The sequence below is a fragment of the Chiloscyllium punctatum genome, chromosome 29, assembly GCF_047496795.1.
Source record: "Chiloscyllium punctatum isolate Juve2018m chromosome 29, sChiPun1.3, whole genome shotgun sequence".
NCBI classification, from domain to species: Eukaryota; Metazoa; Chordata; class Chondrichthyes; order Orectolobiformes; family Hemiscylliidae; genus Chiloscyllium; species Chiloscyllium punctatum.
The window spans coordinates 62,707,795-62,721,217 of record NC_092767.1 but is presented as its reverse complement, the minus strand read 5'-3'; the positions used below and the strand labels follow the sequence as shown (position 1 = coordinate 62,721,217).

At 41.8% G+C, this 13,423-nt stretch overlaps 1 protein-coding gene across 2 annotated transcripts in view; it reads right to left on the bottom strand.

The window, feature by feature from the left end:
- The window catches only part of LOC140454467 (metastasis-associated protein MTA1-like), a 113,661-nt gene that overhangs the window by 22,394 nt on the left and 77,844 nt on the right, over window positions 1-13,423 (bottom strand). For both annotated transcript variants that reach the window (XM_072549230.1, XM_072549231.1), the window contains exons 8-14: window positions 11,688-11,790; window positions 10,909-11,008; window positions 9,557-9,745; window positions 8,557-8,631; window positions 5,520-5,578; window positions 4,623-4,744; window positions 49-200 (exon numbers count right to left, since the gene is read on the bottom strand). In XM_072549230.1, coding sequence (XP_072405331.1) covers window positions 49-200; window positions 4,623-4,744; window positions 5,520-5,578; window positions 8,557-8,631; window positions 9,557-9,745; window positions 10,909-11,008; window positions 11,688-11,790 — 800 coding nt within the window. The remainder of the gene's footprint in view (window positions 1-48; window positions 201-4,622; window positions 4,745-5,519; window positions 5,579-8,556; window positions 8,632-9,556; window positions 9,746-10,908; window positions 11,009-11,687; window positions 11,791-13,423) is intronic.

Genomic DNA, 13,423 nt, shown 5'->3' with positions numbered 1-13,423 from the left:
GAAGAAATTCCTTCACTAATGGCTTCCCTGGAAATTGTAACATCTTACCGAGCTGTTACGGTTAGGTCCAGGTCTCTCGCCCTCCAGCCTCGTTGGCATCTTCAGGCCACCATATTTCTTCCAGTAATTCCAGCAAGCTGCGCACAGTCTGCACTGCATATTCGGAGGGCCCCATGAATACCACTGGTATGACTGGGTTGCTAGGGTGTTAGGGGAAAGAGGAAAAACAAAAAAAAGCATCAACCTGTCTTGAGTGGTAACACATCCATGTCTCTGGGCACTTACACTGATGTTTAAATACAACTCAGCAAGTGCTAGCAATTGCCATTACACGCGCCCAAAGTGACTTGTTTAGAAGGCCAGAGTTCCACTTTAGGACGGGGGTCAGTGTAGTTTTGGAATGGTTGTCTGATAAACAGAAACTTGAACTTTCAAAATGTGCATCTTCAAAATGCTCTGGTTGCATACAAGAATCGTTTAAGGCAAGCCATCAATATGTGAATGATACAAATACTGGCAAGCATGCATTAAGGGCAAGATAGCAATAACACCCCCCTAGAAATATCTTGAATATTAGTTGGATTAAACACAGTCATTTGGTAGTACAGCACCAGAACTGAGTTGAAAAGAGAAACAAGTTGCTGAGGACTTCTTTCTTGCTCACTTCAGTACAAATGCAAGAACGCCAAATTTCAAACAAACAATCTCAACAATTTATACCAAGAGGGAGTGAGTGCTGAATGACTGATTGCAACTGGACAGCAAGAATTGCTCAGAGTCGCAATTGTTATGGACCAGACCAGATCCCCTCAAAACATTTCAAGAAGGTAGCCCAGACCCTAACTTTGCTCGTTGTTTCAAGCAGATGTAAAATGGATATTCCATAGAACAGAATAGAATCCCTTCAGTGTGAAAATAGACCCTTCAGCCAACAAGTACACACTGACCTTCCCAACAGTAACCCATTGAGACCCACTCCTCATCCTATATTTACCCCTAACTAATGCACATCATTCATATATCCCTGAACACTATGGGCAATTTAACATGGTCAATACACCTAAACTGCACACCTTTGGATTGTGGGAGGAAGCTGGAGCACCCAGAGAAAACCCACACAGACACAGGGAGAATGTGCAAAATCCACACACAGTCACCCAAGACTGGAATCGAACCCAGGTCCCTGGCGCTGTAAAGCAGCAGCGCTACCTACTAAGCTACCATGCTGCCAAGAGAGGCTGGAGAGAATAAGCTGGTCAAACCACTTAGTTTTAAACAAAAGAGAAATTATTTACAAGACTACTACATGAAACACAAACAACGGAATACGGAATAACTCATCCTATCCGAAAATACAACAGATCATCCCACCTTAATGACGCTGTTCCAAATACTTGCCATAATCCCCATAAACATCCCTTGGGACAAAATGTAAAATAAAACACAAGTTCTTACAGGTCAGAAGTCAAAGACAGAGTACCAGCCTGGACCTACTCCTGTGGGTCCAGCAGTCATTTTTACACACAAATGCTGAAAATAAACCAGAGCAAAGCTGAACTGGGAGAACTGGCCACACCTCTTTCATAGTACAAGTCTTTTTTAAAGAAAAACTTGAAAGCCTTCTGCCTGAGGCAATCTCTGTTAGCCATTATCAACTTGGTGCTAAAACCCTTCAAACCTCCAGACTTTTCAGATTCTGTCTCATTTACGACCTCTGGGGGAAAAAAACAACCAAGACTTCATAACCTTGTTAAAGGAGCAGCTTCAGCGCACAATTAACAGATGTTTTATTTTGGGTTTAACAAGCATGGGTTGTCAGAGTATGGTCTGCACTCTGCCTAATCCTTATACTAACATACACAAACAACCAATTTAAGATAACTAATTGAGCTTGTAACCTTGCTCATTCACACTCACTAGAAGTGACATGCATTAATACACTGGAATCTGCTATCTGCAAACAAAAGGAATACATTCTAGTGTCTTGTATTATTGAAAATACTTAGCAAGGGGGAGGGTCCATACTTCCCTATTGTTTTCTCCATGGCAACACAACAGCCAATCAGAGTCAACTTGCCAAGCAATCAGTCCCTTTCCTGCTGTGCTATAAACTGTCTGATGGTTTGCAATTTGGTATTCTTGCATTTATCAGAGTGCAGGACAAAAAGTGCCAGAAACAGGTCTCTCACTTCAGCACTATTTGCATCTGTGGTCATCTTATTAAGAAAGTCTTGACATTGAGCCTTGGTGGTTGCAGGGTCCCCAAGTAGAAAATGCAGTGATGTTCTTCCAGCTTAGCTGAGCCTCACTGAAGCAAGGGGCACAGATAAAGTAATTGCTCAGGATGCTAGATAAGGCTGCTGCAGCAGAACCGAAAAGATATCAGAGGTAGATGGATGGACCACTTACCACTTCAGGCACCAAGGTTGAGTAAAGTACAGGTAAAACTCTCACTTCAGTCCTGGACAGGTACAGCATGGGTTGGCCACAGAAAATGTTTCTCTCTGCCGGCCCATTTAACAATCCCACAGAAACTACAATGCGGGTTGAGTATGAAGTTAAACATTTCAAGACTGCTGTAGAAACCTGTTCCATTCAGCCTCAACCAAGACTTCATGAAATGAATGCTCCAGTCCCAATCAGGCAGTATGTTGCCTCCATGTTTGTTGGTAGCAACCTTAACCTATAACCACTCAGAAGTAGTCTAAGTAGCAACCAAACATAGCAGCCCTTACAATCAGAAGGCAGAGGAGGCATTTAGTCACAATGTGGTCTCCTCCACAGAGGGAGATGAAATCAGAACAGGCAACCATTTTGCAGAACACATATGTTCTGTCCGGAAAAATGATCCTTAGCTTCCAGGTGCTTGCCACTTCAACACACCACTATGCATCCTGGCCAGCAATTCCATTCTCAGGCCTGCTGCAATGCTTCACCGAGGCTCAGCTAAGCTGGAAGAACACCACTGCATTTTCCACTTGGGGACCCTGCAGCCACCAGGACTTAATATCAAGTTTAATAATTTTAGATAAAACAATGGATTACAGATGCTGGAGGTCTGAAACAAATACAGATGCCGCCAGACATGTTAAATTCTCCAGAAATTTCAGCTTCCGTTTCAGTAATTTTACAATCTGAACATCTTCTATGTCCCTTTACCCTCCCACCACATAAGAGGCCTTATCATTACATGGGGCTGCTTTCAGCACATCCAATCCATTTTTACCCATATCTCCTCCCCATTATCATCTTTTCTTTCTCCTTCGCATAATATCATTCATCCCTTGGTCTCCTTAACTGTTGTTCTCCCTCTGAGCTTTATTTCTGCCTGATTCCTTTTAGCCAGCTCACCCTGTCTTCAGCATATTGTACCGCCTTTGCCTAGGCATATCAATAAGAAGGGTTTAACAGGGATATGGGCCAAATTCTGGAAAATGGGACTAGATTAATTTAGGATATCTGGTCATCATAGACACATTAGACCAAAAGGTCTGTTGCCATACTGTACATCTCTAGGACTCTCAGTGCTGAAGGTGGGTCACTGGACTTGAAGTGCTAAAACAGCTTTCTCTCCACAGATTTGGATTTGATTTATTATTGTCACATGTACCAAGATACAGTGAAAAGTGTTATTTTGCACGTTGTACGGGCAGATTGTACTTTACAAAATGCATCAAGTAGCAGAACAGAGTGTAGAATAGAGTGTTCCAACTACAGAGAAGGTGCAGAGAAAGAGATCAACATAAACATTTGAGAGGTCCATTCAAAAGTCTGATAGGAGGAGGAGGAAGCTGTTCTTGAATCTGTTCATAAGTGTACTTAAACTTTTATACCTTTTGTCCGACGGAAGAGGATGGGAGAGATCTTTGATTATGTTGGGTCGTTTTACAAGGCAACAGAAAGTATAGATGGAGTCAATGGATGGAAGGTTGGTTTGCATGATGGACTGGGTTATGTTCACGACTCTAGTTTATTAGTCTTGGCAACAGCAGTTGCCATTTCAAGCTGTGATGCATCTGGATAGGATGCTTTCTATAGTCATCTATAAAATTGCAAAACGTGTGTTTGTGGACATGCCAAAATTTCCTTAGTCACCTGAAAATGCTGTCAGACCTACTGAGTTTCTCCAGCAATTTCTGTTTTTGTTTGAGGCATTCTGAGTTCAATTGAAAATCAATGCATCAGAGGTGAGAGGTCTCTTCCTGATTCACTACACTAAATTGAAAAGAACTCCCAGCCCCAAGAGGTTTCTGTAACTTGCATTAGCATGCTGATACCCCAAATCTTCATTGCAAGGGAAATGCCACACAAAATCAGTGGCAAGAGGTTAGAAGTGTCCAGAAGTGCAATTAGCAATGTCGGAGTTCAATCAGGTGTTAACTAGCTATTCTACCAGGAACTGGTACCTGATGTCTTACCGAAAATAATCCTGCACTGTCCGTTAATAGCTTGGATGTGGGATTGAACCACACAGTTTACCAGAGCCCAAGGATCTCCAATCCTGTTCACTGCCCAAGCAAATTCCTAAATGCGTGTGCATTTTCTGCTCTTAGACACATCACAAAATAGCATTTATACCATCAGCATTGAGCACATAGGGAACAGCAGTATGGTCTACTTACTGTAGCAGCTCTCACAAGCCCTGCCAGCTCCTCCATTCTGTCCTGGGAACCCAGCTCCATTCACCATCCCTGGTTTGCTGACTGTGTTATTCACATTGATCTGGTTAGGGTTTGGTTTGTTGCTAAAGAAAATAAAAGTGACGAATATTGAAAGCTACAGACAGGGTGATGGCGTCTGATTAGCATGACACCACATCTTGCACAAAATGAATCTCACTGCTGCAAAACTGGTGATGTGGATCTTACTTTCAGTCTCTACTGTTGCAAACAGAAAAACAATGCTCTTAATGGCTGAGCTGCCAAAAATCACAAATATACTGATCAAAAAAAATACCAGTCCCGAAAGAACGGGTACGAGATGGAGAGCAGACAAAACAACTGGTTCAAACAGGCTCCCCACAACGAACCACCCTTCTGACAATCATTACTGTTCACACATATAGAAAGATTACATGGCTAAGGAACCCATGAAACTGTATTCCAAGATGCAACATTCAGAAGAAACAAAAAGAAAATTTAGAGTCAGTAGAAAGATTTTGCAGGTAAGCATCTACTCGCATTACAACATGCAATAATATTTAAAATGGATCAGTGTCTCATAAACACTATGGGCTCCAACTCAACTGTTGAGAAAGCAAGGATGTCACCAGCAAGTAAAGACTAGACCATAGGTTATTTGACACTCCCTCCACTTAGAGAACTTGCAAAATGTTATTAAACAACTTGATATAAACCGAACATAGAATTATCTGTCTCATGGGTGAGAGTGAATTCTTAAGGATTCCAGACTAGGATTAGTGGCAACTGTTACATTTCATTACAGTTCCACCCAGTTTTCTTGACAATGACACCTCATTCTTTTTTCACTCAGATGACAAAATTTGTGGGAGTACTTACTAGTTGGGGATGTACACCTGTTTTAGTCTACTCTCTGCTTCAGCTGCTTTCAAACGTTTCTGTGAAAACAGAATGGTATTGGTTAGCCAGCACTCTCTACTATCTGTTCCTTACTGATGCTTTACTTCCTTTCTCCTTTTGAGAGATATGGGCATAGCTGACAAACCAGTATCTGGTTCTCTTCCCTCATTGCCTTGAGCAGAGTGTCCATTTCAGAGGCAGTCAAGAGTCACAACACAGGTCAAGTCAGGTACCGATGGCAGATTTCCTTCCCGAAAGGACACGGGTGACCCAGTTGGGTGGATTGTTACAACAATTGGCAAATGGTTAAGTGGCCATCATGAGAAGAGCCTTTAATTCCAGATTTCATTGGATTCAAATTTCACCATCTGCCACGGTGGGGATGCGAACCCATGACTCCAAACTGTTAATCTGGGGTTCTGATTTTTTGTTCAGTGACATTACCACGACATCATGACTTCCCCATGCATTAAAAACTCAGATACATTTGGAGGGCAGATTATTCTTCAAAATGCCACTGCTCACAACTGATCACTACCTTGGACAATAGCACGTGGGATCCATGAAGATTTAAATTGCTGGACTCTATATCCATAGGACATCTGTGCCAAAGCATCACCACATACACATATATTGCTGCAACCCCTGCTGAGCTTTGCCTAGATAGGTACCTGACAGAGTCAAAACGACTTGCACAGGTAGAGCTGGGACAGCTGTTTTCTCTTTGGTCTGCATACTGTTCTGCTGCAGAGCAGATTTTTAATTATGAAAGCAGTAATAAGTCTCTCCTGTAGTAATTCACTCACCTTCACAGAACAGCAGCTTAGACTGCCTCTGCATCCCTATGAGGAGAAACAGAGGGAAGCAGAAAAAAAAAGCTTCCTGTGAACATAGGAACAACCAAAAAGTGGGACCAGAAGTGGGACGGGGGTATCTTAGGGCTGCCCAATGCAGAGGTAGTGGAAAAATCCGACTATCCTTGCATTGCGATCTTTTTCCCATATCTTGATTGACACAGGAATATTCAACGATCAGACTGAGCCTAAAGCCCATTCCCAATCCCTCGAATCCCAAAACCCACAGCCCAATACCTCCTGAGCTCCAAAGGCCCACTCCCTACTCCACCTGAGCAAAGATACACACCCTGAACCTCAAAACCTTCTTCGCTATTTCTAAACTCAAAACCCCCTCCCTGATATACAGTCCCATATCACAGGTTGTGACGAATGACTTCAAGATGTTCATTCGGGGCAACAGCAATGACAATGGTTTTGCTCACAGGTGAGGACAGTTGGGAAGTAACAGTAAATCACAAAGTACACAGCATGAAGTGCCAACACCACCACACCAACGTAAAAGGAACAGCAGTCCCATCAATAGCACAGCATTGCTTAAAAATGGTGATAGTACAATTCCAGCTGCAGCTGCAGAAAGTCCTCAAACCTTTGTAAGCAGACGCTGGTGTTACACAGATCAGTACTAGTTTTAACAATACTGGTTGATGAATTAATATCGAGACCTCCAAGAAATTGGAATTGCTTCCATAGCAGATTATGATTGGAAATGCTCAAAATGGCAGGCTTTCCATAGAGGAGATGAGGGTCAGTGACCAAAAGACACAGATTTATGAAAATTGGCAAAATAACCAGGAGGAACGTCTTTATCCAGATAATGACCTGCAAGGAGCTGCTTGAAGAGGTGGTAGATTAAATGGTGACTTTCAAAAAGAGACTTGGATAAATATTCGAAAGGGAACAAATCTACAGACCTATAAGGCTAATGGGATCTAATGAGTACGAGTTATCCAAAGAAATTGGAGTCAGTCATTCAGAGACTGTCGAGCGTGCTCTGTTGTTCAATAAAAGACCCGATTGCAGCCTTAATGCCACTTTCCTGCCTGTGCTCCCATTAACGTCTAACTCCCATGTTGATCAAAAGTCTGTCTTACTCAGGCATAAGCATATTTGGTGACCAAGTCTCCACTGCTTTCAAAAAGGAACAGAATTCCACACACCCTGAGATTAGACTCAGCCTGCCCAGCCTTACCTTTAATACACCCACTCTCTGAACTGCTCCTGATGGATAACCTTCAAACAAAGAGGATATGCAAAATAATATGCAATTTCTTGGGTGTTGTTTCACAAATACAGAAACGTAGAAGATAGGAGCAGGAGGCGGCCATCTGGCCCTTTGAGTCTGCTCTGCTATTCATCATGATCATGGCTGATCATCTAACTCAATAGCCTATTCCTGCTTTCACCCCAGAACCTTTGGTCCCATTCGCCCCAAGTGTTTTAATTAGCTGTCTCTTGAATACATTCAATGTTTTGGTATCATCTACTTCCTGTGGTAATGAATTCCACAGGCTCACAATTCTTTGGGTGAAGAAATGTCTCATCTCCTTTCTAAATGGTCCACTCCAAATCCTCAGACTGTGACCCCTGGTTCTGGATGCACACACACGAACAGGAATATCTTCCCTGCATCTACTCTGTTTGGTCCTGTTCGAATTTGCTAAGTCTCTAGGAGTTCCCCCTCATTTGTCTGAACTCCAGCAAAAACAATCCTAACCTAGTCAATCTCTCCATAAATGTCAGTCCCACCAGCCTGGTAAATATCCTATATACAACTAAGCCAGATTTCCCTACTTATATCATCCACCTCCTGGTACAAAAGAACATCCCACTAACAATCCTAATGATTTCATGTATTTACACACTGTCTTTCTGTGATTCACATACAAGGACACCCTGATTCCTCTGCACCTCAACGCTATGCAGTCCCTTATCTAAGTACATTACCTATTCATTCTTCTCCATTACATCATATTAGGAAGACCAATGCATCAGAATCACATCATACAACATTATGGCTTGAGGGTGGGATTTGGTAACAATATGCCAAATAAGCCCAGTGACAACAATGAAGAAGCCAGTCAACTGGATCATGCCAGGCAGTGAGAAGACAGCCGCTTTATAGACAATGTTCAGTACCATAAAGGCACAGAATCATTTACCTGCTGTACATATCTGTCAGTTGTTTTCCACATGTAATAGTATTCAATTATACTGGTTAATGATTTCCATGGAAGCTGCAACAAAGAAAAAGCATTTCTGAATCCTGAATAACAATAAAATTCAATGTTTCCAACATTATTCACTCACTAGACAGATCACCAAAATCACTGCCATGTTTATATATACCTGAACTGGAAGAGGAGGTCTTGACTTCATTCAAATGGTGGTGTCTCTGATGTTACAGTCATAGATTATGCCACAGGTACTGAAGTACCATTTGAACGTAACTTCTGATTAGCATAGCCCCAAAGTCCACAGTTAGTGCGGAAATGAGAATACCCAGGAAGTTGTGTGTTGGCTGAAAAGGTTTGCCTGATTAAGCAACCTCACATTATGCATGTTAGTGATGCTCTGCCTCTACAAGACATTAACGTGCACTTTAATCACACCAAATTGGGGCATAGTGTGTAGCTGCAAGAATTCAACTACACATTATATCTATAATGGTGAAGGGTGCAGAACAGAAATATAAATTCCAAAATGGTGCTTTGGACCATATGCAAAACTCTGTTTGCCCCCCCATATCCAATTTTACTATATAGCATTTAGCCCTAGCACACTACACTATTCGCATCTCGGTTTCCTTTCAGAATTTACATGTCTCCCTCAGTGTACCCACACTTCATCAGCTTTAAGGGCTCTTGGTTAGATAGAATATGGTTTATTTGACACTGTACCCACAAACAGTGCCACACACTGGTAAAATAAAGACTTTCCCAATATTTTCCAACTGAGAAGTGCAAACTCAGTGGTTAAACTCAGCTCCGTGCATCACCCAGGAATTCAGAGCTGACATATCAACACTTAAAGCAAGAGATGTCTCATTCAAAATAGATTTAAGCATTTAATTAACCTCAAGCAATAAGATAGTTACAGAACTCAGACTTAAAAGGTCTTCTCCTTGGATATTCATTGTTAATAATTTCAGGCTATACTTACAAAGTCTTGTCGAATGTCACTAAAGTCCTTGCCATATTTTTCTAGGGCCTCCTCAAACAGATTGGCTTCAGAGGCCGACCATTCCTCCATCTCATCCCGACAGAGTACAGGTCCTCCCTGCGGCACCAACGCTGAGATTGCTTTCGACACATCGTAGTTGTTTTTATGTAATGTGTCCATTGAGTGAAACTGCAAGCAGACAGAATGAGAGTCAATAATGAGAGTCAACTACAGCTTGCATCACTTTGCTGATGACGGACAGTGGACTGATAAGCAAATAATTGATCAGGCTGGATTTATCCTGCATTTTTTGGAGGAGATCATATTAGAACAATTTTCTGACCAAAGTAGCAGCTAGTTCTTTGCTCAAGTCTTCAGTACTACTACTGGGATGTTGTCAGGATATTTGCTATGGACAGTGTTTTCAGCCAATTCTTAGTATCTTGTGGATTGAATGGAATTAAATTGACATCTGTGCTATTGAGACCGAAGATGCTAACCTAGATCATCCACTCACCACATGATTATAAATGCTTCCTTCTTGTCTTTTGCACTGTTGTGTTGGGCTCTCATATCATCGTTGGTGGTAATATTTGTGGAACTTCCTTGTCTCGTGAGCTAAATGCCCACTGCTCTTCATGAATTAATGTGACAGGACCGCACAACTTAAACACGATCAGTTTCTTGTGGAATGGCTTAGCTGACTGTGGCATGCTGCTTCCACTATCTGGAATGGAAGTCATCCTCTCCTGCAGCTTCACCATACAGACTCATTTTTATAAATCACACCACACCAGGTTATAGTCCAACTAGTTGTTTTGTGTATTGTGTGATTTTTAAACTTTGCACACCCCAGTCATCTTCACCAGCATCTCCAAATCAAGACCTCATTTTTAGGTATGTCTGGTGGTGCATCCCTGGCATAATACCCTATATTCTTCATTGCATCGGGGCCAATGGCCCAGTCTTGATGGTGACAGTAAAGTGATGGAGATGCCAGACCTTGACATAACAGATTACAATTTTGCTGCGGTTGATGGCCCACAGCACCTTAATGGATACACAATTTTGTGTTGCCATTTCAAGACTATCCCATTTAACACAATGATAATGCCACACAACACAATGGAGAGTGCAGTGCAAGGGCTGTGTAACGGTCATTGCTATCAGGACTGAGTTTGTTAATACATGCAGGAATTAAACTAGGATTATGATTAGAAGCATGGTAGAAATATTCATTGCTGAACAAGTAGTCTCCACATTGATCCAGTTTTTAGTACATGAGATCACTTCAGGAATTAATGTTACAATTGCAATGTATTGAAGGATAGTAAAAACTGCCTCTTCCTTACCAGCGTGATATCTCTAGAGGCAGCTGCAGCACTCATGTGTAGACTTGGCTGTCGTATGGAACTACTGCAATCTAAGGCCCGAGCAAATGTACCTACAGATCTAGGAGAGATAGGAATAAATTGTTACAAACAAACCCAACTGAGAAGTGTCATCTGACTTATTCTCTTAAAGGGATAGTGCAGTTCCAAATGAATCAGCATTTGACCGATCAAGAGTAGCAATTCTATGAATCCTAAACAAACAAAGTAATTGTGCTCTGCACAAATAGCACTCGAGGAGCATTTCACTTTTCGGCAGGGAGACTTAGGGAGAGATAATTTGCTGACAACCACAAACGCAGTTCAGGGCTTTTACACAGAAGCGATGCAAGTAGACAAGGTTGGTGCCTGTGCTAAGTTCCCAACAGACGAACCAGAAGCTGTGCTTATTGTCAAATCACTGTTCAGAAGTTTTGAAAAACAATGCCCTTGCCCAAGCTGCCAAAAATGTCCAGCACAACTCCCTGACTATAGGCAGGAGGATGAGCACTGTTTTTGCAATAGCAATTGACAGAAAAGACTCCAGATAGAACTTTTAAAAAGTTTGTATGTTGACTGAGCAGTACTTCTCCACTACACCCAAATGGTACAGGAAGGACAGTGACCTCCATGTGCACAAAGAGCTCTGTACATCAATATCCAAGGACTGATGGTTCAAAGCCCTGCTCGTATTATAAAAGAGCAGCATGACAATCAGAACAAACAGGTCTCAAGCCTATAAAACTGCGGAAACAGCTTACCGTGCAAGGACCAAGAATTGGTCTATCTGCCTGTCGGTCAGGGGGTTGTCTGGATCCCAGATTTTTACTTCAAGTTTTAACTGATCTCTTTCATCCTCTTCATCTGAGTAAATAAAACAGGGAAAAAAAACATCAAAGACAAGGAGAGAGCAACGTATAGGAGTGGATGGGCCTGTGCAGAGACAATGGAAAGTACACAGTTGGGACTGAACTCACTAAGCAAAGTGGTAAAATTGAGAGACAACAAGGATAAAATATAAAACAGGCTGAAGAGGCTGGGACCTTCCCCCTGGAATGGAGACTAAGTGGTGACCTTATACAGGTCTATAAAATCATGAGGGGCAAGGATAGAGGTGACTAGCCAAGGTCTTTCTCTTAGGGTGGAGGTGTTCAAAACTAGAGAGCAAAGGTTTAAGGGGAGACAGATAAGATTTAAAAAGGAGCTGAAGGGTAACATTTTCACGCAGAGGGTAGTGAGCGAGAGAAGAACTGGAGGAGCCTGGTACAATTCCAACATTTAAATGAATAGGAAGGGTTTATAAGGATATGGGCCAAATGCTGGCAAATGCAATTAGGTCAGATTGGGATGTCTGGACGGCACAGATGAGGTGGGCCAAAGGGTCTGTTTCCGTGCTGTCTTATAATTAACAATAAAAACAATTACAAACAATTGTGATAACGTGTAAAGAGAAATCAATTAAATGGTCTCTAAGAGGCAAACAGAAGAATGTTGTGTTCAGTGGATACTAGATGCCCAGTGAACAAACTACTGAGACCTAATCTGCATGTTGCAAGGAAAGCCAACGCAATTAGTGTGTGTTTTGGCAAAATCACACGTGAAGTATTATGTATAATTTTGGTTTTCTGGCCCAAGTGGAAATGTATTTATTTCAAAGGAAGCGCATCCAAGGTTGACTGGATTGATTTCGGAGGTGACAGGATTATTTTATGAAGAATGATAAGAGTACAATAGCCTGTATCAACTGAAGTTTTCAAGTATTTGAAATCAGCTCATTTTAGAAATATTATGCTCAATGCTCAACAACACATATATTGGGAGAGTTTTCCCTTGACAGGGAATCTAAAATGAGGGATCACATTCCCCCAAAGGGAATTTGGCAACTACAAGATAAATAGAAATTTCTTGGCTTAAAGAACTCTCTGCTCCAGACAGCTGTGGAGACTTGGTTGTTGAATACATTTGTGACAGACATTAAAGAATTTTGGACACTACTGAAATCTAGGGATATGAAATAAGAGGTTTTTACAGGCACAAGGAACCAAAAACATTTGCTTGTTCTGATTTCTTATGCATTTAAGAGTGGGCCAGCCAAAACAGCGCATCTGGCAACTGGAACAATTTATGGCAATCCTCAATCACAACACCAGTTATTCTGTTGATCCATCTCCTCGAGAATGCTCAACAACTGAATATCTTCTCTTTAGAGCAGATAAGCTCATTTTGGTTGCCATTTTCTGTGGTGTCTCTAATGCCCAACTGCACTGTGACCCAGATAGGGCTGTTTCAATACCTTGTTTGCTTCCTGGGATTTAACCCTCTGCCTATACAATCCAACATTCCTTCTCAGTGCTACATACCGCACAGTAGGCTTTGGCAATTACTCCTTAAACACCCTCACACCCACAATACTATTTGCTGTAGTGCTGATCTGATCAACCTGCATTCCATTTTTTTCCTGTTGGTTTCCCAAAAAAGAAATCATTTTTTAAAAAAA